The sequence below is a fragment of the Elephantulus edwardii genome, unplaced genomic scaffold (genome assembly GCF_000299155.1).
Source record: "Elephantulus edwardii isolate Elephantulus edwardi_28Jun2011 unplaced genomic scaffold, EleEdw1.0 scaffold00371, whole genome shotgun sequence".
Lineage (NCBI taxonomy): Eukaryota > Metazoa > Chordata > Mammalia > Macroscelidea > Macroscelididae > Elephantulus > Elephantulus edwardii.
This window is the reverse complement of record NW_006400121.1, coordinates 797,466-825,228: the sequence shown is the minus strand read 5'-3', so window position 1 is coordinate 825,228 and position 27,763 is coordinate 797,466. Positions and strand designations below refer to the sequence as shown.

Here is a 27,763-nt window from a genome sequence, read left to right as displayed (position 1 = left end):
GGTATCAAGGATATGTTTGCTTCATAGAATGAGTCTGGGAGAATTCCATCTTTTTCTATTTTTTAAAATAGTTTATATATAGAATTAGTGAAAGTTCTTCTCTTAATGTTTGATAAAACTCACTTGTAAAAAACAAACAAACAAACAAAAAAACCACAAAAACCCATCTGGTCCAAGGTTTTTGGCAGGAAATTGCTTTATTACCTTTTCATTTTCTTCTTTTGTAATGGGTCTGTTGAGCTGTTCAATTTTGGTTTGTGTCAGTTTAGATAGGCTGTGAATTTCTAAGTATTCGTCCATTTCCTCTAGCTTTTCATATTTGTTTAAGTATAGTTTTCCATAATATTCCATTGTTAGCTTTTTTCTTTTAGTTGGTTCTATTGTGACATTGCCTGTTTCATCTCTTCTCTCAACTTATTTTACCGATCTACAACTTTGAAAGGAAAAAATAAAACTGATAATTAACACTAAAGAGGTTTGTTTAGAAATATTAAAAATATACTACCTATAGATTTCTTCTCAAAACTGAATTGAAGCAAAGGCCTCAAAGGCCAAGAAGGCTGTCCGGAAGGTCAACCACAGCCACACACACACAAAAGAAGATCTACATACCCACCTTCCCACAGTCCAAGATGCTGACACTCTGATGGTGTCTCAACTATCCCCTGAAGAGCGTCCCGATGAGAAACAAGCTTAACCACTATGCTATCATACAATTTCCCGACCAATGAGTCAGCCATGAAGATAGAAGATAACAACACACTTGTGTTCGCTGTGGATGTCAAGATCAATAAGCATCAAATCAAACAAGTTGTAAAGAAGTTCCATGGCACTGATGTGGCCAAGGTGAACAAACTGCCTAAGCTTGCTAGAGAGGAGGCCTATGTTCAACTTGCTCCTAAAAATGATACTTTTGATGTTGTCAACAAAATTAAAATCCTCTAAACTGAGTTCAGAAGATTTCAAAGGGCAGCATGGGAAGACAAAGTACGATTAGAAATGTGCCAAGAGCTGAGGTCTGAAAATAAAAAAGGTCAAACTCACTCAGCATTTCTTAACTAAAGAAACTAAAGAACAAATTCGTGAGTTGCAATACTTAAGGAAGCTGTGAACAGAATAATGAATGATTTGGGAAGCATCAAATGAAGATGGAAGTAGTACACAAAGTCTCTGTACCAAAAAGAACTGGCTGGCATAGAAGTATTTGATGAAACAACTTTATGTTCAAGAGGCAATGGTGATAAAAGAGGAAGTTCAAGTTGCTCTGAAGAACTGGCAAAAAAATAAGAATTGATGGAATACCAATTGACATATTTCAACAGAGAGATGCAGACCTGGAAGTGCTAAAAAATCTTGAGAACAACCACCTGGCCAACTGACTGCAAGAGATCCACATTTATTTTCATTCCAAAAAAAGGTGATCCAACAGAATGTGGAAATTACAGAATGCTATTACTAATAACACACACAAGCCAAGTCCTGTTGAAGATTATCCAAAAGTTATTGGAATGACACCTCAACATGGCACTAGGGACATCACTGCCAATGTCAGATGGATCTTGGCTGAAAGCAGAGAGTACCAGAAGAATATCTATTTTTGCTTAACTATGGAAAGGCATTTGACTGTGTGGATCACAACAAATTGTGGCTAACCCTGAGAAGAATGAGAATCTCAGAACACCTGATTTTGCTCATGTGGAACCTATACTTGGACCAGGAGGCAGTTGTCAGCCAGAGCAAGGTAACAACACATGGTTCAAAATCAGAAAAGGAGTGAATCCGGGATTATCCTGTCTCCACACCTTTTCAATTTGTATGCAGAACAGATCAATTGAGAGTCTGGGTTTTATGAGGAAGAATGTAGCATCAGGATTGGAGGAAAGCTCCTCAACAACCTGCATTATGCAAATAACACAACCCTACCTCCTGAAACTGAGGAGGGAATGGAGCATCTGCTGCAGAGTGTCAAGGACTACAGTTTGCAATGTGGATTGAAACCCAACATTAAGAAAACAAGGATTCTCACCACTGGGCCAAATGGCAGCATCGTGATAGATGGAAAAGATACTGACTGAGATTGTTAACAATTTCATCTTGTTTGTTTCCACAATCAACATTCTTGGCACTAGAAGTCAAGAAATCAAAAGATGAATTGCATTAGGAAAATATGTTGTCAGGGACCTCTCCAGAGTGCTGAAGCAAGGATGATGTCAGTCTAGAGACTAAGATGTGCCCTATCTAGGACATGGTCTTTGCAATTACTTGCTATGCTGTCTTTGAGTTGCTGAGCTGGAGAAAAGTTTTGAACATATCATGGAATGTCAAGAGAACAGGTCTGTCCTGAAAAAGGTGAAACTAAGCTGCTCTTTGGGGGCAAAGATTTTGAGACTCCATCTCACACACTTTGGTCATGTAACCAGGAAGGCCAGACTTTGGAGAAGGATATCATGCTTGGAAGGGTCAAGGGACAGTGCAAGAGAGGAAGACCCTGGACGAGATGGAATGACACGAAACTGGGGTAATGAGGGTAGGTATGTCAGACAGTGAGATTGGCTCAGCATAGAGCAGGGTTCAGAGCTGTAGTGCATAGGATCACTATGAGTCACATGTAACTCAACAGCACATAACAATAACAACCTGACTCTAGCTGGCTAAATCGAAATATAAATTTTTCTCACACACACACACACAAGATTCCCTCCTTATAAAATATATTTACAATGTTGTTGTTATGTGCTCTCAAGTCAACTATGACTCACAGCTACCCTATGAAAAATAGCTCTTAACCATGTCCTACCTTCAGACAATCTTATGGTCTCTGACACTTCTGAACCCATTGTTACAGTCCCTGTATCAATCGACCTTGTCCAGGATCTTCCTCTCTTGAACTGACCATCTGCCCTTCCTAGCATCATGTCCCTCTCCAAGGACTCATGGCCATATTAAATTTCTTTAAAAATTAAAACTTGTACATATGTATATTGATTTTATATATGTAGGATATAATTACATTTTTATAGAGTTTCGTTTAAGGATAGCTGCTATTTGGAGGCGTTCTAGTGGTGCAATGGATTAAACTAACCAAAAGATTGGTTGTTTGAATGCACCATCTACTCCCCAAGAGAATGATAAAGCATTCCGCTTCTACAGGGATTTTTCAGCCTTGAAACTTTACAGGGCCAATCCACTGTCCTCTCAATCAGGTTTAACTAGGTGGCAGCGATTAATGGGTGGGATGGTACAACAAGACTTGGCAATCTGCTCCCATAAAGATTACAACATAGAAAACCCTATGGGACGGTGAAATTCTGTCACATGGGTTATTATGGATTAAAGACAGATTCAGGAGCACCTAACAGCAACAGAAAAGTTTGGAATGAGGCACACTAAATTTTTAACCAAACTGACACTGCTGAGGAATGCAGTTGAGATAGGAAGAGGTACATTTCAGTTTTGGCTTTATGGAGTTCCACATTTCTTGTCATGTGCTGTCAGCAGACCAAGACTTTTAGCGATCCTATAAACAACAGCTCTGAACTTTGCCTTATCCTGAACCAACTCCACTGTTTCTGACACACTTGACCCCACTGTCACAGTATGTATTAATGTATCTATCTATCTATCTGTCAATCTATCTCAGCTGGAGTCTTCCTCTCCTGCATGGATCTATACCCTTCCTTCCAAGCATGAAGTCCTTCTCCAAGGAATGATCCCTCCAGGCAATATATGAGATGGAGCTTCAAAATCCTTGTCTCCATGGAGCAAAGGCTCCACCCTCTCCCAGAAACACCTGTTCATTTTCTTGGCAATCCATGATATGTTATTCCAAATTTTTATCAATTTTTACTTTTATAATGAGACATGAAAAAATGTAATGTCAAAATAAACAATTCCCTCATGCTTATAAGGAGAACAGTTCTCGTTTTCTCTTAAATGACTCATTCTCAGGTTAAAGTACTTTCCAATTAAGCATTCTAAAAGGACAAGTTATTTTGGAAGGTATAGCAGAAAACTATTTTGGCACTAATTAGTCACTATCAGTTTAACCAACTGGATTACATTTACGGTGAGACTACAGCTCTGGTCGCCTATCAGTCTGTTCTGATTTGATGGCACCTAACAACAGAGTAAAGAGACAAAAGAAGGACAAATAAAAAAATTCAAGCATAATTCTAGGAAACAGCTCAAGATGTAAATCTGAGGACCCCAAAACAATAAAATGACAATACATAAAGAACTTAAAAATTTATGAAGGTGGAGTTCTGGTGGCCTAGTGGCAAGGAGCTGCAACTACAATCCCAGATGCGCATGGTTCAAATACACCAGATGCTCTGCTGGGGAAGAGGGACAATCTCCTCCTGTACCAGTCAGATCTGATTTGACGGTACACACACACAAAATAATAAAATAAAAATTAAAAAAAAATTTGAGGGAAGAATATTTTCCTTTTCAAACTCAAATTAGGTTCTAACATAATTTTGATGTAGAATTTTGGAAACCCAAAGTCTATGGAATCCTTTTTTTGGATACTTACTATCATCATCATCATCATCAATGTAGGCAACAATTTAGATGACAATAAAAACCAAGGGGGTTGGTGTGTCAGAATCAATGAGACTGGCTCAGGACAGCACAGGCTTCAGAGCTGCTGTACACAGGGTCTTTATGGGTTGCAGGCAACTCTATGGCACAAAACAACAACAAAACACTAAATCCATCTCCACTGAAGTCACTCTAATTTTGACTCAAAATGAACCTACAAGACAGAACAGAACTGACCTCTAGGGTTTAAGCTGTAAATCTTTATGGACCACATCTTTCTCTTTTAAAGCGGGATTTAGGTTGGAATTGATTTGACATTGTGGCTACCAAAAATGGACTTAAGAACAGCAGTAACTGTGAGTGTGATGTACAATCAGGCAAGACTTTGTTCTATGGTACATAGGGGTCAATAGTGTGGGAGCCTCTCTGCATCTAACCACAACATGATCCAATTAGCTCAGGACTAATGAAAATTTGTGTATATGCATACCAAGATACATGCAGAATAATAGTCAATGTAATGCTATTTTTAGCCACAAACTACAAGATCCTTCAATAGAAAAATAGATAATTTTCTAGTCATGAAAAGAATGGCAGAATCAAAAGAAACATTAAAACAGCTATTACTTGCAACAACATAGATGATTCTTAAAAGGTATGTTAAGTAAAAATAGCAAGAAACAAAGGCATATTATCCTGAGTCTATTGACATGATGCTCAAAATTAGGCAATACTAAATTAAATTAGATATTTAACGAAATATATGTAGGCGATTAAACCACAGAAACTGCAAGAAAATTACTACAAGTTTTGTTGCTTTAACTCCAGGAAACAATTTTTCCAAGAAAAAAAAAAAAAGATGCAAGCCAGCTTTGGGATCATTGTATTACTTTTTCTTTACAAATACACTTTTGGAAATACTTAGGCACAGTATCTTCAGTCAAGATAGTGTCTACTTTCTTAAAATTAAAAAAAATACTTTCAGTGTCATGATATCATGTTTCATGATGGCACAAATTATAAGTAAGTTTAAAGCATGGGCAGGAGTGCTTGTGTAACAGTAAACCAATGGCCAAAAGATTGGCAGCTGTGACACACTTAGACACATATCTGATGACAGCTCAGACAATCTGCTTCTAAAAGGTCACAGTTTTGAAAATCCTATGCAGCACAGTTCTACAATAACACATAGAAACTCATCATGAGCTACAACAGACTAACAACAATAGCAAACACAAGATACTGAAGTGAAAATTGCCACAAAAGACTTATGTATAATAGCAACACTTCCACTGCTCCATCTACCACATTCTTTCATTTCTAGAACTAAACTGAGTTAGGGAGCTTTGGTGGCCTAATAGTTAAATGCTGCACTGCAATCGCAAAGACACACGGAATCCATCAGCTGCTCCACAGGAGAAGGATGTACAATCTCCCCCCATACAATTAACTGACTCTGAAAACCTGCTGGAGGGTAGACCCCGGGTCAGTTCTGACTCAAGAGCACACAACAACAATCATCTGACCTAGGAAGCTCTGGTCTAGTGAGCTGTGCTGACAGTTGTACTGTTAATACAAAGGCAATTGGTTAAAATCCATCAACTATTCCACAGTAGAAAGATGGGCACTCTCTCCCATATGATTTACAGCCTAAAAAAAAAGCTGTGAGATGATTCTGACAAGAGGGTAGTGAAAGAGAAAACTGAGGTAGGTAAATATCTTTTTCATTCTTTTTTGCAGATAAGTTAGTGATGACCTTTACTAATCTCAAACAGCTATGTAACTTGAAAAAACTCATTACTTTCAAGTCAGAACCAACTCATAACTAACCCTCTGTTGGACTTCTGGAGCTGTAAATTGCCAATTTTAAGCCCTCTGTAAGAGTCATTGGTGGATTTAAAACACGAGACAGGCGCAGCCTCTGGATTAACAGCACAATTCCTTACACTCTACCAGAGCTCTCTGCTCTCTAGTTTGGATGGACAAAATAAAATTTTCATCAAGCATTAAATTATATAATCAAAAACCCAAAATCTCTGTAAATGTCCATTAAAATTAATAAAAGTTAATAAATAAAAAATAAAAAGGTAGGTTAAAAAATTATATAATCAATATACAATGGACACACATTCTAAACAGAGCTACATAAACACATGGAGAAAAGAGCTTAAAAGACTTATCAAGATAATCATAGTGAAAGAACGCATGTCTCAAAGTAGGAAAAAAGTAGGATATAAATAAGTAAGGCAAATAAGGAAACATTAAGAAAGCAAACACTTGAGGAAATGAAGACTTTCAAAAGAAAATGAAAATTAACTTGAAAAGCAAAGAATAACTTCTATTTAAATAAATAGTGTGTACAAAGATAGGGCTATACTGGAAGCTGGTTAAAGTTTAACCCCAGCATTTAGAAGTTCCTGGGTAATGGTACAAAAGAAGTCTGTTGACCACAAGAATAAGTATTTAGTTATAAATCAAATAAGCAACTGCTGTCATGTTAGCCTACTCATAATGACCTTCCATCAAGTTTCCGAGGCTGTAAATCTTTATTGGAGGAGAATAAATTTAGGACACTATTAAATGAAATGTCTACTATCTTCCTACAACGCAGTGACTTGGCAGTTCAGATTCCACTTTATTATTTGATAGTCAAAGTGTCAACAACTGAAAACACTGCAAAGCACATAGAAAAATAACAAGCACACAAATGTCACCAAGGGAAAACCTACTATTTCAATCTGTTTCCCTCCCACAGTTTTGCTGTGTGTAGCTGTATATTTTGGGAAAATATTATATCAATTTCATCCTTTCTTATATAAGTAGCTCAATCTTCTTCTGTCTTTTTCAGTATCCACTGGCATCTGAGATGACTGAATAGACAATGACATGGGTCAGATGCACTTTTAATTGTTCGTTATCTTTGCTTTATAAGATTTTAAAGAGGTCTTTTAAAGCAAATTTGGTCAATAAAATATTGTTGTCTTGAGATTACCACTTCCATAGATATTGTGTTGACTATTCATCCAAGTAGCATGAAATCCCTGACAACTTTTATTTCTTCTTTATTCATAATGATGTTTCAGGGTATAGTTGTGAGAATTTCTGTTTTCTTTACATTCAAATGTAACCCATTCTAAAGCTATCATTTACCAAATCCTTTACAGACTCTGCCACTACAGCTCATGATGAGATCTGCACTGTTAACATTACTAGCAATCAGTTACAATGGTGGCGATTCTACACACATTTTTTAAAATGTAGTGAGGTTTCTAGCTGCATTAAATTCTCACAGCAATCAATTAAAGACTACTACTCTTCACTGCTGATGTCAGATAGATCCTGGTTAAAAGAATACTAGAAGACGGTCTTTTATGCATTATTGACTACACAAAGGCATCTGACTGTGTAGATCATAACACATTATGGCTAACATTGAAAAGAATGGGAATCCAAAAACACTTCATCATGCTCATGTAAAACCTATAGCTAGACCAAGAGGCACTTGGGTGCAAGGGAATACTACACAGTTTACAATAAGAAAGGTATGCATCAGAGATGTATCTTCTCTTCATGCCTATTCTATCTGTATTCTGAGCAAATAATTCAAGAAGCTGGACTCTAAAGAAGGAAGTGGCATTAGGATCAGAGGAAGGTTCATCAATAACCTGTATTATTCAGATGACACAACTTGCTTGCTGAAAGTGAGGAGGACTTGAAGCACTTGCTGCAGAACATCAAAGAATACATACCTCAATATGGATTGTATCTCAATGTCAAGAAAACAAAAATTCTTACCACTGGACCCATAGACAGCATCATGATAGAGAGAGAAAAGACTGAAGTTGTAATCAACACAGGAGATCAAGAAAAAGTCTGTACTAGGAAAAGTCTGCAGTTAGGACCTCTCCAAATTATTGAGGAGCAATTCAGGGCTAAGTGCACCTCATTCAGCTACAGTCTTTTGAATCACTTGCTATTAATCTTAGAGCTAGACAATGAATAAAGATGACAGTAGAAAAATTGATGGCTTTGAACTACAGTATTAAGAGATGAATAGTGAATATACCATGGACTGTCAAAAGAATAAACAAATATGTCCTGGAGAAGGTGGAGCCAGATTGCTCCTTGGAGGCAAAGATAATAAAGCTTCATCTCACATACTTCAGGAATGTTATTAGGGAAGGCTATTCCTCACTCCGTATCATTTCAATCTATATGCTGAGAAAATTATCTAAGAAGCTGGACTCTATGAAGAGGAGTGTGGCATCAGGACTGGAGGGAAACTCATCAATAACCTGCATTATGCAGACGACAAAACCTTGCCTCTGAAAGTGAGGAGGACATGAAGCACTTGTTGCAGAAGTTCAAGGATTACAGCCTTCAGTATGGACTGTGTCTCAATATTAAGGAAAAAAAAGATTTTTACCACTGGACCAATAGGCAACATCATGATGGATGGAAAGCAAAACTGTCAACAGCTTCGTCTTGCTTGTATCCACAATTAACACCCTTGGTACCAGCAGTGAGGAAATAAGGAGATGTATCACAGCAGGAAAATTTGCAGTTAGGGACCTCTCCAAATTTTGGAGGAGCAATTTATTATTGCTCTCCAAATTACTGAGGAGCAATGATGTTCATTTCAGGACTAAGGCGTGTCTGATTCAGGATACAGTCTTTCTGTTTACTTGCTATGTATCTGAGAGCTGGACAATGAATAAAGATGACAGAAGAAGTGACACCTTTGAGTTGTGTTGGAGAAGAACTCTGAACATCCCATGGAAGGCCAAGAGAACAAAGAGATATGTCTTGGAGACTGTGCAGCTGGAAGTGCCCTTTGAAGAGAAGAATGATGAGATTTTGCCTCATATACCTTGGGCATGTTGCTAAGAGGGAATATTCCTTGGGAGGGACATGATGCTGCGAAGGGTGGAAGGTCAGTGAAAGAGAAGAAGACCCTCAATCAGGTGGACTGATACAGTGACTGGCGTAATGGGTTCTTGTGTGTCAGGAACTGTGACGATGGCACAGAATAAAGCAGGGTTCAGATCTTTTATTCACAGGGTCGCTATGAGTCATACTCGATTAGACGAGACCTAACAGTAACAATTCCTTGGAGAAGGACATCATGTGTGGAAAGAGTGGAGGGTCTATGAAAGAAAGAGCCTCAACCAGAGGCATTGATAAACAGATTGCTGCAATGGGCTCAAGTATGTCAGAAAGTGCAAAGATGGCAAAGGATAGGACAGGGTTCAGATCTGTTGTTCACAGGGTTGCTATGGGACATACTCAACTCAACAGCACCTAACAACAGCAACAACTCTTATTAGTAGCATTTCTCAAGCTGAAAGAATTTAAAAACAAATTCAAACCTCGAGTTGTAATACTTGGGAATGATATGGGCCAAATCTTGAATGATCCAGGGAACATAAAAAGAAGATGGAGGGAAAATATAGAATCATAGTACCAAAAAGAATTGGCCTGCTACAACCACTGTGGAAGGCAGATTAGCATCTCCTAAAAAAGCTGAACATAGAAATTCCATATGACCCAGCTGTTCCACTGCTTGGAATATACTTCAGGAAATGAGAACTGAGGCTCAAATGGGAACTTGTATGTATACCAATGTTCATAGCAGCATTATTCACCATCACAAGAACATGGAAACAGCTCAGATGTCCAACCACAAAGAGGTTGAGAAGCTGTGGTATAGTTATAGAATAGAAGGGAGCTCTGGTGGCCCAGTGGCAAGAAGCTACACTGCAATCCCAGAGGCAAACGGTTTGAATCCACCAGATGCTCTGCTGGAGTAGGAGGGGCAATCTCCTCCTGTACCAGTTAGATCTGATTTGACAGTACATATAAAAATAAATATTTTTTTAAAAATTTTAAAAAGCTTTATTTATACGATAGAATACTACACAGTATGCAGGAGCAATCATTTTGTAAATTACTACTTAACCTTGGGAGACACTAGAGAGCACTATGCTGAGTGAACTAACTCAGTCTCACAAGGACAAATACTATATAAAACCATTATTGTAGAATGAGTATGAGGATCCAGGGGGACGGGTGTAAGCAGAGGGGTGAGGATCGGCTGGGGGTGCTGTTAATCACAAGGTGGCTCAATTTGATGGGGTTGTGTGTGAAGGAAATGGGAAAGATCTTTTATGAAAAACAATGTATTCAAAGTCTGTAAATAAATCAGTATAAAACTTAAAAAAATATTCTGAGGGGGGGAAAAAACCCTATCAATAGATTTAAATTAAAAAACCAAAAATTGGCCAACACTGAAATTTTTCAGTAAGTACAATATGATGAAGAGTCAATGGTAAAGAAGGAATAATTTCAAGCCACAGTGAAGGCACTGGCAAAAAAAATAAGATGCCAGAAATCAAGATATCAATTGACATGTTTCAAATGACAGGTGCAGCTATGGATGTCCTCTACAATCTATGGAAGTCTATAAAATTTTGAGGACAGCTACCTGACCAAATGAGTGGAAGAGAACCGTATCTGTTCCAATTGCATGAATGACGATCCAATGAAATATGGAAGTTACCAAACACTAGCATTAATATCACATGCAAGCAAACTACAGGTAAAGATGATAAAAAACATCTACAACAGTACACAGAGAACTTCCAGATGTTCACATTAGATTTATAAGAGGCCATAGCACCAGGGATATTATTGCTGATATAAGATGGATCTTGGTTGAAAACAAAGAATACCAGAAGAATATTTGTGCTTTATTGCACAAAAAGGCATTTGATGGCATTGAGAGGAATGGGAATCCCAGAACATTTAATTAAGATTGTACAAAATCTATACCTAGATCAAGAGACTACTGTGTGAACAGAGCAAAGGAACACCACAGGGTTTAAAATTAAGAAAAGTGTGCATCATGATTAGATCCTCTCTCCATTCCTATTTAATCTGTATGCTGCACAAATTATTCTAGAAGCTGGATTCAACAAAGAGAATGTGGCATCAGGGTAAGAGAAAGACTCATCAATAATCTCCATTATGTGGATAACAGAATTCTGCTTGCTGAAAAGTGAAGAGGACTTGAAGCACTTGCTGTAGAATATCAAAGAATATAGCCTTCAATATGGATTGCATCTCAATGTCAGAAAACAAAAATTCTCACCACTGGACCAATAGGCAATATCATGATAGATGAAGAAAAGACTGAAACTCAACAACTTCATCCTGCTTGGATTCACAATTAATACATTTAGTTAGAAGCAGTAAGAAGATTATAAGATGTATAGCACTGGGAATGTCTGTAGTCAGAGACCTCTCCAAATTCTTGATTAGCAATGATGTCAGTTTGAAGACTAAGGCATACCTTATTTAGACCATCATCTTTTCAATCACTTGCTATGTTGCTGAGAGCTGGACCATGACTAAGGATTACAGAAGAAGAAATGATGTCTCTGAACTGTGGTGCTGAAGAAGAGTACGGAATATCCCACACCAAAAGAATAAACAAATATGTCGTGGAGAAAGTGCAGCCAGAGGGTTCTTTAGAACCAAAGAGGATAAAGTTTCATCTCACATTTTTAGCATGTTGCTAGGCGAGGTTATTCCTTGGAGAAAAACATCATGCTTGGGAAGGTGGAGGGATAGCAAAGAACAGGAAGACCTTTAAGCAGGTGGATTAACAGAGTGTCTCCAGCAATATACTTAAGTGTGTCAGAGATTATGAGAATGGTACAGCATAAAGCAGGGTTCAAATCTGTTATTCTTAGGGTTGAAATAAATCCTATTTGACTCGATGGAACCTAATAACAACAACTACTCTTATAGGGAGTTCTGGTGGCCCAGCGGGTAAGCATCTAAGCTACCAACCCAATGGCATGCAGTTAGAATACACCAGTTGCTCTATGGAACAAAGATGGGCAATATTCTCTCATATAATTTACTGCCTATAGAAATGAGCTGGAGGTTCAGCTATGAGTCTGTTCCAACTCAATAGCACATAGTAACAATAGCAACTGCTCTTATAGTATGAGTAAAAACAAGTTTATCCTTGGAGGCTAAACTTTTGAAGCTTGTCTTAGATACTTTGGGCACAGGGCCAGGAGGGACCAATCCTTGGTGAAGGACATCATGCTCATAAGGGTAGAGGGACAGTGCAGAAGAGGAAGACTCCAGATGAGATGGATTGACACAGTAACTGGGACAAGAGGAATCGGTGTGTCGGAGACAGAGTCTGGCTCAGGACATGGTGGGCTTTAGAGCTATTATACAAAGGATTACTATAAGCTGCAGGTACATAACAACAACTTATAGTATGGACTACCAGCAAATGAAAGACAAACACTTTAGGAAAAATGCAACTTCAAAAGTGAGGATGGTGAGAGTCTGGACTACTTACTTTGGACATATATATCACTTTGCAAGATTAATCACTAAAAAGGCCATTATGTTTGGTAATGTAAATGATTAGAGAGTGTAAAGAAAATATGCAATGCAAGAGACTGACACACCAACAGTAACAGTGGAATTACATATTCCAATGATAATGACAGACTACAGGGCCAGGCTACCACTTATTAAATTTTTTGTTGTTGGCAGTGAAAACTGTCCAAACAATGGATGATATTTCATGAAATATAAAGCATGTGCATGTTTTATAAATATCTTAGCTCAACCTCTGTATCTTGCACATGGCTCTACAAAGATTCACCTCTTGTCTATTTAATATACTGAACATAAAAGTCTAGGTTTCACAGTATTTTGTAACACAAGTACTGATTAAACTTTTTCATTCTCATTTGTCCAAGGTTAAACAAAGCCAAATACTTATTTTATGAAATTAACATTCTGAGTTGTACCATGATAAAAAACTATTTTAATATTATTATTATTAGCATCGAACTAAGTAACTTTAAGTTATTTAATTATAGTCTCACTAGATTAAACACAATCTCTACAGGAAGGATGTAGAATAGTACCTTTGTTAAAATTGCTGAGTCTGAGTTAAAAGTTCTAGATTCAAAGAACAAATCAAACTAATGAGACACAAATATTAGCACAGTGCCTTGTACATTTAAAAATTCATAAATATTTGCAATATGATTATGCTATGTTAAGAGATTGCACTGTGTTTCCTAGTATTTCTCAGATCCAACTCATAGTCACTGGGTTTTCAGAGACAGTTTATCACATGGGAGAAGTAAGCACATTTTTCTCCTATAAGGCAGCCGCTCAGCTTGAATCATGTTCCTTTAGGTTGGCAATGCACCTCCTTACTAAACCCCAGAACTCACTACAGTCCTAAAAAATGGTATCTGTCGAGTTAGTATGTAATCAAGATGGATCAGAGTGGGTCTGAACTCAGTGTTAAGTGGTATGCTTATAAAAGAGGAAAAAGTTCAGAGAAACTGAAAAAAGTTAACCAAACAGAAGAAAAAGTCTGGAGTGATCCATAAACCAAGAAACAGTAATGACTGGCAGGCATTATCAGAAGCTAGGAAAGGCAAGGAACAGATTCTTCCTCAAAAGTTCTCTGAAAAAAATCAACCTGACTGACATCCCAACTTCAAAGACCCAACCTCCAGAACTATGAGACATTTTATTTCTGTTCTTTACAGTCACCAGTTTTGTGATACTTTGTTACAGAGATTTTGGTACCAGAAACTGCAGTGCTGCTCTAACAAATACCTAAAAATGTGGATATCGTTTTGGAAATGGATAATAGGTGGAAGTTGGAAGAGATCTGAAACACTTTACAGTAAAAGGTCGGGTCATTTGGAGAGATTACTGTAGAATTATAGACATTAAATGAAGTTTCAGTAATGTCTCTAAAAGCTTAAGACCTATAGATAAATGTTCCATTATTTTTGAGAAAATACACACAGAAGGAGGGAGGTGTTGAATGAGGTAGGGCGTGGAAGGGAATGCTGCTGGAGAGGGGAAAGGGATGGATGAAGACACACTTGCCAAGTGCTGGAGCACTGCTGAATCGATTAGTTGCTTCTATAATTGGGAACTGTCTTTCATCTGCTCCTTTCTATAAAATGCATGTCTGTCAGATACTGTTCTAAATATAGGCATTAAGACTGATTAGGAAAACGGACTGATCATCCATTTCCAAAATAACTGGTCTTTGAAAGCACCATGTACAATAGATCACATTTAGAGTAGACTAGCAGATATGGCAACTGAAGCTAAGCTTTCAAATATGGAAACACAAAGGATGAGTAACAGTTGTAAGTAGACACTAGTGATTGGAACATGGAATATGAGAAGCATGAATGTAGGAAAACTGGACACTCAAGAAAGAGAAAACATAAATATTGACATTAGGTACTGGTGAAATGAGATGGACTGGCATGGGACACTTTGAATGAGATGTTCATATGATCTATTAACGCTGGAGACTAAAAGGTGAGGAAAAATGGGTTCCTTTCATAATTTAAAAAGTCATTTCTAGATCCATCTTGAAATACAATGTTGTGAGTGTCAGGATAATATCCATATACATAAAAGGAAATCCAGTGAATACCACTATTATTCAAATATATGCGCCAACAACTAGAGCCAAAAGGGAGGAAACAAGATTTCTACCAACTTTTCTTGTTTTGTTTTGTTTTTTGTTTTTTTATTTAAATAGCATTCAGTTTATTAAAAATATTTAGTATTGGCTTCCCATATTTTCCCCCCTTTTGTTTTTTATTTCTACCAACTTTAGCAGTCAAGATCGATCGAACATGCAATCAAGATGCAGTAATAGGGGAGCTCTGGTGGCCTAGTGGCAAGAAACTGCACTGCAATCCCAGAGGAACACGGTTCAAATCCACCAGACGCTCTGCCGGAGAAGGAGGCGCAATATCCTCCTGTACCAGTCAGATCTGATTTGACAGTACACGTACACAAAATTTAAAAAAAAAAAAAAAAGATGCAGTAATAATAATGGGTGACTGGAATGCAAAAGTTGGGAACAAAGAAGGACCAGTAGTTGGAAAACAAAGACTTGGTGACAGAAATGAAATTGGAGATACAATGATAGAATTTTGTACATTTGATTTATTCACTGCAAGTACTTTTTATAAGAAACAAACACAGACTCAACAGCACCTAACAACAACAACCACAAACACGGACTATATACACATGGTTTTCACCTAATGGTATGCATAGGAATCAGATAGATTACATCTATGGAATGAATTGCTGGAGAGGCTCAGTATCAGTTGTAAAAACTAGACCAGGTGCTGTTTGTGGAACGGACCACCAACTACTTATATGCAAGTTCAAGCTGAAGCTAACGAAAATTAAAATAAATCCACAGGAACCAATATTTGACCTTGATTTTATCCCACCTTAATTTCAAAACCATCTCAGGAACAGATTTGAAGCCTTGAACACTAATGAGCAAAGACCAGATGAACTGTGGGAGGATATCAAGAATATCATCCAAGAAGAATGCAAAACATCATTACAAAGACAGAAGAGGAAGAAAAGATCAAGAAGAATGTCAGACAAGACTAAATATTGCACTAGAGCACTAAGAAGCCAAGCAAAGGGAAGTAATCAAGAAATTAGGGAGCTGAACAGATTTCAAAGGGCAGTGTGGAAAGACAAAGTATTACAATGAAATGTGCAGAGCTGAAGTCTGAAAATTTCAGTGAAGATAATGGTAAGATGACTGGAGGAGTACATAACAGGCGAATGTCACAAATTCAAGCTGGATTCGGAATAGGTCATGTAATAATGAGGATATCATTGCTGATGTCAGATAGATCTTAATTGAAAGCAGAGAGTAACAGAAAGCTGCTTGCCTGTGTTTTATTGAATATTCAAAGATCTTTTATTATGTGGATATTAATAAATTATGGATCATACTTCACATAATAAACCCCAGAACAGTTAACATATGTAGAACAGATACTTGAATTAAAAAGTAGAACAGAAGGGGATATCATACATGGTTTAAAATCAGCAAAGGTGTGCATCAAGCTATATCCTTTCACCATATCTATTCAATACATGTTCAGCAAGAAGGTGAAGTTTATTAAGAAGAATGTGCCATCAGGATAGGAGAAAGACACACCAACTGCCTGCAATGTGCATATGACACATATTAACACTTATCTAACTTGTTAAATATGAAGATATGAAGATGTGAAAAATAAAGATGACACTGAGGAAGCTCAAAGTCTATAATATGCTATATAAATAACATCTCAACATAAAGAAAACAAATTATCACTCCTGGATCAACAAATAACACCATGATGAAAGAGAAAAGACTGAGATTGTCAAGGATTAATTTTCACTTGGATCCACAATCAAAACTCCTAGAAGAGGCAGTCAAAAAAAAAAAAAAAAAAAATCAAAGTATTTGTGGAGTTTATTATTCAAAATGTCTTTCCTAGGCACTTAATTTTACTTGGCCAATGAATGGGATGGGTGGGAATATGCGAATAGGGCATGTTAGCCTATCCACAAGGGGACTGGCTAGTCACCATTAAATGAGTGCATTCAGCAGCAGCACAGAGAGTCTTTCTCACCATCAGCAGAGGAGAAAACAGGCAGGCAGTGGATGCTCTTCAAGACCAGACATTCTTGTGCCAGCTAGACTCACAGCAGCAGCAGCCATGGCCAAAGCAGAGAACCAGAGAGTCACATGTGACTAAAGCTACTTTGGGACTGCTATCCTCCACAGACTGAATCAAAGCTAAGATAAGAGCCTTTGCCCAAGTTTGCTGGACAACTGGGGAGAGAGGGAGCCAATACTGGCAGGACTGAGAACTTTGTAACGCTGGACTTAATCCACAGGCTCAAGGCTGAGGAGCTTGTGAGCACATTTAGGAAGGTGTCCTAACTAAATTCTGTTCTTAGCCTTGATTATAATCTTTTAACATCCCCAATATGGGTCTGTGTGGTCTGTGAGCTATCACATCAGATTTTGAACCCAGCAAAGTGGTAACACGGGTGCTGAGATAAGTAGAAAGAGGAATGAAAGCGTGGGGGGGAGTATATCTGACCTCATGGGAATTGGTTTTGTGAATTTCATGCTATTGGCAGGGACAGTTCCCCTTTGGGAAGTTGGTAACGGTCAGATAAGGCTGTTCTCACACAGTTCTTGCTACTCTTACAGTACTGAATTAGGTAAATGTGCGGCCATGGATCTTTCAGAAGTGCTAAAGTTCAAAGGTATCACTTTAAAGACTAAGGTGCATCTAATCCTAGCCTTGGTATCTTCAATTGCTTCATATACATGTGAAAGTTAGATAATGAATATAGACAACGAATGAACATTTGATGTCTTTGTACAGAAAAGGATGGGTAATCTTTTCCTGTGTGATTAACAGCCTTTGAAAACCTGCTGGAGGGTCAGCAGTTAGTTCTGACTTCATGATACTCATCATCAACATCTTCAAACTGTATAATCAGAAAGTTAAAAAGCCAATTAAAGAGCAATCTCAACGTGCCGAAAAAGACCAAAACTCAATCCCATTGTCTATCAAAGAGGTAAAGAACTCTGCTAGCCAAAGGGTAAGGAGGGTAAGGAGTTACGCAGCCAACCCAAAGGCAGGCAGTTCTAATCTTCGAGCTCCTCTACAGGAGAAGACAGGCAGTCTCCTGTGATTCACAGTTTCTGAAAACCCAATGGAGAGTCAGCTATAAATTGGTTCCTACTGAACAGAACTTAACAAGAAGACCACTACCAAAAAGGTAGTCTAAAAATACAGACCTCTATAAAGCCTGCAACACAGAAGCAAATTCTCTCAGTCCTGATGTGACTAATTAAGTTAATTTGCTCCAAATGCACATACACAATCAAAACAAAACCCACTACCATCAAACTGATTCTGACTCATAGTGACCCTGTGTATTATCAAACTGAGGCCTACGGGGTTTTTGTGGCTATAATCTTAATAAATGTGCCACCAGATGGGTAAAATCACCAAATACGTCACACATGTAAGACTGAAGTAGAAGGGTATTATGTTAACAGATAGGGTCCTTACATTTCTGAACTATATAGTGAAGTTCGCTAACTGAAGAACTACAAACTTGAACTGAAAATCTCCAAAGAGTAGTCAAACATGAAGTGTTGTGTCATCCACGTAACTTCCAAATCTATACATCTGCCAGAAATTAAATCTGTCTGGCATCTTCCAGAGTTTCAAATTTTTATATATACTAAGTCCAGCATTCACTAAAAAATAACAAAGCCTGCCAGAAGTGAGGGCTGAAAAACCTCATTAAAACAACATTATTTATTAAAGATCCATGACTAAAAATATTAAGAATTGTAATGCTGAACTTACCAACTGCCGTGTCACCATCTAACAAATTGTCATCTTCAGAAGTTTGAAAGTCCATAATAACACCTGCTCCATCTAAAAGTTCCTCATCACTACTTGCACTTGTTATACTGTTGTAGCTGTTTCTATAGTAGTCTCTATGGAACAGCTGTTCAGACTCCATTTAGCTGTCTGATTATCTGAAGAAAGGGGAAAAAAATGGGTTTAACATTTTCCCAATATATAATAAAAATCACCTAGCTAATAAGGAAAATTCATAATTTCAGTAAATGCAAAAATACCACATTCATTCACTGTGACAATAGCAAAGTATGCCAAAATATTTATACTACATTTTTTTATGTTTAATCAATCTGTCCTCAATATGCAGGTACAAAAGAATTAGTATTTCTTTATGTAATGGAACAGAACAAGCTCTAAGATCAACTATTAAGTAAAAAAACAAATGATAGAGAAGAGGTTAAAATGAATCTTTTAAATTTTTTTTTCACTTTTCCAAAAAGAAGAAGAGGAAAAAAAACATAACTTCTCGAGTATGCACAGATTGTTTCTAGAGATTTCAAAAGTGATTATGTCTACAGAGAAAGGAACAGGGTGTCTTTTCCGGCATACTCTCTTATTCTTTTGGAATATTTTGGCTGGTGCATATACAATTTCTTTCAAATATTAATACTATGAATGAAAAAAACCTTTAATATTCATTTTATCATTTCATCTCCTTTCATGATTGTAATATTTAAATTTTCCGAGTCTACAGTCATAAAAATAACAGGTAATACTTTCATTTTATCAAAGTAAAATGAAATATGCATGTGTTTTTACTGCTCTTATTTTCAATTCTACAAGCTGTTATCTTTAAAGACTTTGATTTTTTTTAAATATGTCAACCTACTTGTTTAACATCAAAACACTAGTTCAATATAAGCATAATAACATTAGCAAAGACTGTTGTTTGCTGTAGAGTTAGTAGCAACTTATAAAGAGAGTTTATTACAATATTATATACGGTAAAGTTTGAGGGTGCTCTAGTGGCTGCTTCTTGTTGTCGTTGTTACGTGCCATTGAGTCAGTGGCACAGTGGAAAGCAAGTGTGCTGCCAACCTAAAGGTAGGCAATTCGAATGCACCAGCTGCTCTGGAGGAGAAAGATGAGCAATCTCCTCCCCTGTAATGTACTGCCTCTGAAAACTAACTGGAGAGTCAGCTTTGATTCCGACTAAACGGTAGTCACAACAACTAAAAACTTGGAAGGTTCATGTGCGGAACTTGAAACAAACTCATAAAATCAGTTAAACCATTGGTAACTTTTATAAAACATGATTCATCCACTATTTCATAAACAGGAATATACATTTTTTTAAAAATAAAAAATAGAATCAAGCATAGTCTAATTCTAGTATAGGTAGCTTCCAATTTAGTTATGTTATAACAACATTATCAAAAGTCAATTCCAACTTAAGTTGAATACTTCTTTTTAAAAATTTCATTATTGCTATTTATTATCAGTATATTTATCTCATAACACTCAACACCGATGAATGAACTTTTGAAGATGACATTAACAAATCATACAGTAGAATATTTTTGTAGTGTTTATCACTAATGACAATAAGATTTACAAAGAAAATAGACATTTGTTAAAGTTGGACTCCTAATAACTCAAATATATCCTAAATCAGAAACTACCCGCACTATAACCACTGACAATTTGACATTTTTAAAGATAAATTCATCTTTTCAATAAATTTTTATTTTGGATATGGAAATACAATGACCTTAATAAGTTATGACAATTGAAAGTATATGTTTTTAAAGTCTTTTTTTAGGAAAAGGAAATATTGCTGATAATAACCATGGTCTCTGCAATTCAGTGCTATACATCAGAAATCTAGACAATGACTAAGGATAATAGAAGGAGAATTGATGCCTTTTAACTGTGGTGCTGAAGAAGAATATTAAATATACCATGAACTGCTAGGAGAACAAACAAACAGGTTGATCCAGACAGGGTGAAACCAGGAAGCTCCTTAAAGGAAAGGATTCTGAAGCTCCATGTGACATACTTTGAGCATGTTGCAAGGAAGGACCAGTCTTTGGACAGGGACATTGTACTTGGGAGGATGGAGGGACAGTGCAAGATGGGAAGACCCACGATGAGATGGATTGACTCAGTGACTGGGGTACCTGGGGGTAGATGTGTGAGAAACAATAAGGTTGGCTCAAGATAGAGCAGGGTTCAGAGATATTATACATAGAGTCGCTATGAGCAGCAAGCAACTCAATTGCACATTTGTTGATTGTATATCCAAGTAAGATGAAGCTGTTAACAGCTTCAATCTTTTCTCCATCTACCATAATGCTGTCTATAAGTCCAGAGGCAAGAATTTTTGTTTTCTTGACACTGAGATGAAATCTGTATTATACGCTATATTCTTTCATCTTCTGCAACAAGTGCTTCAAGTCCTCATTTTCAGCAAGCAAAGTTGTGTCTCTGCATAATATAGGTTATTAATAATTCTTCCTCCAATCTTGATGCCACATTCTTTTTCATAGGGTCTAGCTTTTCAAATAATTTACTCAGCATACAGATTGAATCTCACCACTGGGCCAACTGGCAGCACCATGACAGATAGGGAAGAGATTAAGGTAGTTAACAATTTCAGCTTGCACAATCAACACTCTTTCCCTGCAGTCTGGATATCAAAAGAGAAATTAAGAAAATCTGCTGTCAGGAACCTCGCCAGGGTGTTAAAAGCCAAAATGTCTTTCAAGAGATTAAGGTGTGCCTGATTCAAACCATGGTCTTCATAATTACTTGTTATGCATCAGAAATCTGGACAGTAACAAACAATGACAGAAGAATCAACGCCTTTGAGTTGTGGTGCTGAAGAAGAGTATTGAACATACCATGGATTTCCAAGAGAACCAATAGGTCTATCCTGGAGAATGTGAAACGAAGCTGCTCCTTAGAAGCAAGGACTTTGAAGCTCTATCTCACATATTTTGGGCACATGGCCAGGAGGGATCAGTTCTTAGAGAAGGACTCCATACTTAGAAAGGTGGAGGAACAGCACAGGAGAGGAAGACACCAGATTAGATGGACTGACATACTAACTAGGGCAACAGGGGTAGGTATATCAGAATCAGTAAGACTGGTTTAGGATAAGGCAAGTTTCAAAACTACTGTACACAAAGTCATTATGAGTCATAGTAGACTTGATGGGACATAAGAACAACATACAGACTGAATAGGTATGGAAAGAGAATACAACCCTGACGCACATGTAGTGTTCTCTTAGGGAGCTCTGGTAGCCTAGTAGCAAAAAGCTGTGCAGCAATTTAAAAGGGATGTGGTTCAAATCCATCAGCTGTTCCATGGGAGAAGGATGGGCAATCTTCTCTCCTGTGTTAACTGCCTCTGAAAATCCACTGGAGGGTCAGGTATGGGTCGATCTGATTCAAAGGTACACAACAACAAAGTATTGTTTAGGTATAGGTTTTACATGAGCACAATTAAGTGCTCTGGGATTCCCATTCTTCTCTAGGTTAGCCATATTCTGTTATGATCCACACAGTCAAATGATTTTACGTCAATAAAGAATCAACAGACATTCTTCTGGTATTCTTAACAGTCAGCCACAATCTATGAGCAATGATATCCGTCCTGCCACAGCCTCTTCTAAATCCTGCTTGAACTTCTGGAAGTTCCCTATTTATGTAATGTTCTAGCCATTTTTGGATGATGCAGTATTTTTGCTTGCTCCTATCACTAAGACTGTACTTTTCCACTAGTATTCCTTCCTCTTGTTTCCAACTTTTGCATTCTAATAACAAGTATTAATTCATCTTGATTGCATGTTTGGTCAATTTCGGACTGTTTTTTAATAATATAAATAAGGTAAGTAACACCTTTTTCGGTGGGAACATGTAAATAAGGTATGTAAACCATTAACAAGGAGATTGCTCAGTTTTGCCATCGGTCAGGGTTAAACTGAGCAGGTTCAGGGGCAAAAAAACCAAGAATCTCCCAACTATCAAAAAAGATGCAGAGTGCATGGCCTTTGTGCCAGAGCTTCCTGCAACAGATAGACACTGAGATAACACAGCCTAGACCACAACAGCAACAACACGGTCATGACCTGTAAATGCAGCCAAGAAGCAGAAACCTAGAAGAAACTGAGCTAGAACAGAATGGTCTGACCTAGACTGACAGGCAGAGGGCTGATACACCTTATTGACATAGCCAAAAGAACTTTGTAACTCCACCCAACTAAGTGCCAGAACTCAGTCAAGAAACTAACAGTCTGAGGAAAAGCTACCTCAGAAAACTCCTTTGAAGAAACTGTCATGATTGAAGAATAGTATCCTGGGTGTTTCCATCCTGAATTGTTATCTCATTAACAAAGTCCATAATTATATGTACTATCTGTCAGTTCTGTGTGGCCACTGCAAAGAAACAAACCTACTGGCTGGTCAACAGAATGTGGAAACTATACAACAGTATCATTAATATCATATGCAAGCAAAATATTGCTAAAGATCATTGAAAATGACAAGAATAGTGCCTTGGGAACTGACAGGTTAATAGGGAACTGACAGAATTTCACACAGGATTTAGAACAGGACATGGCACAAGGAATATCATTGCCGGTATCAGATGGATCCTGGCTAAAAGTAGAGAATACAAGAAGTGTATTTATTTGTGTTTAATTGACTACACAAAGGCATTTGACTGTGTAGATCACCAAAAATTATGGCTGACCAGAGAATAATGGGAATCACAGAACACTTAATTGTACTCATGCAAAACCTACACCTAGATGAAGAGGCTGCTATGGGAATACAGCTAGGAAACATGGTTTCCTACATGGTTTAAAAGTAAAAAAGGAGTGTGTCAGGATTGTATCCTCTCTCCATCCCTATTCAATCTGTATACTGAGCAAATTATTCAAGAACCTGGACATTTAAGAGGAGGAATTTATGCCACACCAAGATAAACAACCCAATTCCAAGATGGAAACAGGATATGAACAGATACTTCAGCAAAGACATTCTGATGGCAAACAAACACATGAAAAAAATGTTCAAAATCCCTAGCTCTAAGAGAGATGCAAATCAAAACAACTATGAGATATCATCTCACCCCAGTCAGAAAAGCAAAATTTCATAGAGCAGCAAACATCAAATGCTGGCAAGGTTGTGGAGAGACTAGAACCCTTTTTCACTGTTGGTGGGAGTGTAAAATGGTGCAAGCACTATGGAAGGCAGTATGACGCTTTCTCAAAAAACTGGAAATAGAAAGACCATTTGACCCAGCAATTCCACTACTGGGAATACACCCTAAAGAAACCACAACTGCCACCCAAGCAGAAACATGTACAAAGACTTGGAAACAGTCCAAGTGCCCATCAACAAATTAATGGATAGAGAAGCTGTGGTATTTTCACACAATGGAACATTATGGAGCAATGAAAAACAAAGAACTCATGAAATATTATACAAAATGGGTGATCATGGAGGACATTATTCTGAGTGAAATATCTCAGTCACAAAAAAGACAAATAATAGAACAGGACTGATATGGGGGTTGGGGAAAACCAAGAAAAGAGGGGATAAATAATGTAGCCAGCACTGAAACAGACAAGGGAGAAAACTGTATAAAAGGAATATATGATTAGGTATTACTGGCATGACAAGAGTCCAGAATAAGAGTTGCATAGTAAAGTGGTCCGGTGGGGGGAAGAGGGGGAGAGAATGTATAACAATGAAAGAACTTTTTTCCCCCAAAATAAAAAGCTGGGGGGGGGGACAGGGAGGAAAATGTGCAACAACGAATGAATGGAAATCTAAGTTCTTAATAAACTTTCATTAAAAATCTAATAAAAACCTACAATGAGGAGAAGATAAAGTAGATGAATGGGGCTGTATAAGAATCAAATCCCTATGCACATCCAAAAACCTCTCCAACAGGGTAAAAAGGGAAGCCACCCAATGGGAAAAAGTATTTGGTAATGACATATCAGATAAGGGACTTAAATCCAGAATTTATAAAACACTTGAGCACCACAACAAGATAAAGGTAAATAATCCAATAGAAAATGGGCACAGGATATGAAGAGACACTTCACTGAAGACATTCAGATGGCCAACAAGCACATGAAGAAATGTTCAAAATCCCTAGCCCTAAGAGAGATGCATATCAAAACAACTATGAGATATCATCTCACCCCAGTCAGAATAGCAAAATTTAACAGAACAGCAAGCAACAAATGCTGGCAAGGTTGTGGAGAAACTGAAACCCTTATTCACTGTTGGTGGGAGTGTAAAATGGGGCAACCACTGTGGAAGGTGGTGTGGCGCTTTCTCAAAAAGTTGCCAATAGAGAAACCATTTGACCCAGCAATCCCACTACTGGGAATATACCCTAAAGAGACCATAACCAACATCCAAGCAGATATATGCACACCCATGTTTATCGCAGCTTTGTTCACAATAGCAAGGAGCTGGAAACAACCTAAGTGCCCATCAACAAACGAATGGATAGAGAAGCTGTAGTATATTCACACAATGGAATACTAAGCTGCATTGAAAAACAAGGACCTCGAGCAATATTATTCAAAGTGGGTAACCTGGGAGGAGATTATGCTGAGTGAAGTATCTCAGTCACAAAAGAACAATTACTGTATGGTGCCACTGTTGTAAAACAGGACTGACCTTGGGGTTGGTAGGAGACTGAGAAAGATGGGTTCAATAATGTATACTGCACTGAAACAGATGAGGGAGAAAACTGTTTAAAAAGGATATGTGATTAGGTATTTTTGTCATGACAGGAGTCTAGAGCAAAGGCTACATTGTAGAGTGGACCTGGGGGAGGGTTTGTAAAACAATGAAAGAATTTTTCTTTTACTTTTCAAAAAAGGTAGTGTACTACTGGGAAGGGTTGGAAGGGGAGAAAAGTGCAACAGTGAATGAATGGAAACACAAAGTCTCTCTAAATTTTTACTGAACTTAATAATAAATTTAAATAAATAAATAAATCATCTAATAAAAAAGAGTATTAAAAAAGAAGAGGAATTTAGCATCAGAATCAAAGGAAGATTCATCAATAACTTCTGTTATGCAGATCATACAACCTTGCTTGTCAAATGAGGCACTTGCTGCAGAAGGTCAAGGAATATACCCTCAACATGGATTGCATCTCAACATCAAGAAAACAAAAAATCTTAACACTGGATCCATAAGCAGCATCATGACAAAGAAGAGACTGAAGTTGTCAACTATTTTATCTTACTTGGATCTGCAATCAGTACCATTGGTACCAGCAGTCAGGAAATCAGGAGATATTCTGCACTAGGAAAGTATGCAGTCAGGGACCTCACCAAATTATACAGAAGTGATAATGTCATCTTGAAGACTAAGGTATGCATGATTCCAGCCATGGTCTTTTCAGTCACTTGCTATACACTTGGGAGTTAGACAAAGAATAGGCTAATATAAGAATTGATGTCTTTGAATTATGGTGTTGGACAAGAATGATGAATATTCCATGGACTGGCAAAAGCATAAGTAAATATGTTTTAGAGAAAGTGCAGCCAGAGTGCTCCTTGGAGGCAAGGATAATAAAGCTTTGTCTTCCATACTTCAGAAATATTGCTAGGATATTTCTTGGAGAGGGACATTATGCTTGGAAAAGTGGAGGTCGGCCAAAGAGAGGAAGGCCCTCAACCAGATGGACTGACACAGTAACTCCTTCAGTGGGCTCTAGAGTATAAGCAGTTAGGAGGATGGCACAGAATAGGATAGTGTTTAGATTTGTTGTTCATGGGATCACGACGGATCATATTTGACTCAAAGGCACCTAGCAGCAATAGTAGGTTGCCTACTGGTAAGGAGTTAAGCTGCTAATCCAAAGGCACAGAGTTCAAATCCACGAACTGCTCTGTGGGAAACAGAAGAACAATCTCTTCCCATGTAATTTACAGCCTCTGAAAATCGTTGGGAGGGTCAGCTACAAGTCAAGTCCAACTCAATGGCATATAACAAGAAGTAGAGTATGAAGCACTGGTACAGTGGTCAGTAGAGAGTTACACTGCTAACCCAAGAGCCATGCCTCTCTACAAGTTTGAATTCCTAAGGAATTTCTAAGGAATTCTTAAGTCCTTACAAGGGACTGAACAGGGAAGGGTTCAGATGTGTTGTGCAAAGGATCACTAGACTTAATGGCACCTAACAACCATCACCACACCAAGAGAGAAAGATGGACAATCTCCTTCAGTGTGATTGATAGCTACTGAAAGTCCACTGGTTGAGTCAGGATGAAGAGTAGATAAGCCAGAGCCATGGAAGGAACAGATGGTATTAGAATTGATGGGAGCAGGTGTGCTGCCCAGCGGACATGTCTGACTTCACAGGAATTGGTTCTGTGCTCTTGTTGCTGAGGAGGAGTATTCCTCCTTGGAAAGTTAGTGAAGGTCAGATGCTGTCCTGCCCATACCACTCTCACTGTTAAAACAGCTGTATAATCAATATGGCAATTACTAGGCACATACTAGCAGTACATCAAAAGGGAATTTTCAGAAATTCAAGCTTAATTAAAAAGGTAGTGGAACATGGAATATCAGTGCTGACATCAGATAGATACTGATTGAAAGCAGAGAATATCAGATAGATGTTTACTTATGTTTTGACTAAACAAAGGTATTTAATTAGGAAGCTCTGGTGGACTAGTGGCAAGAAGCTGTACTGCAATCCCAGAGGTATGTGGTTTGAATCCACCAGATGCCCTGCTGCAAAAGGAGGGGCAATCTCCTCCTGTACTGGTCAGATCTAATTTGACGGGGAGGGGTTTGTGCGGGGAGAAGGGTGCAACAATGAATGAATGGAATCCCAAAATCTCTGTAGATGTTCATTGAAATGAAAAATAAACAACCTAAA

At 37.7% G+C, this 27,763-nt stretch overlaps 1 protein-coding gene across 1 annotated transcript in view; it reads right to left on the bottom strand.

The window, feature by feature from the left end:
- The window catches only part of CLCN3 (chloride channel, voltage-sensitive 3), a 141,094-nt gene that overhangs the window by 77,257 nt on the left and 36,074 nt on the right, over positions 1-27,763 (bottom strand). Inside the window, exon 2 of the mRNA XM_006902129.1 lies at positions 18,834-19,009. Within this exon, the coding sequence (XP_006902191.1) occupies positions 18,834-18,993 (160 nt within the window). The 5' untranslated portion in view covers positions 18,994-19,009. The remainder of the gene's footprint in view (positions 1-18,833; positions 19,010-27,763) is intronic.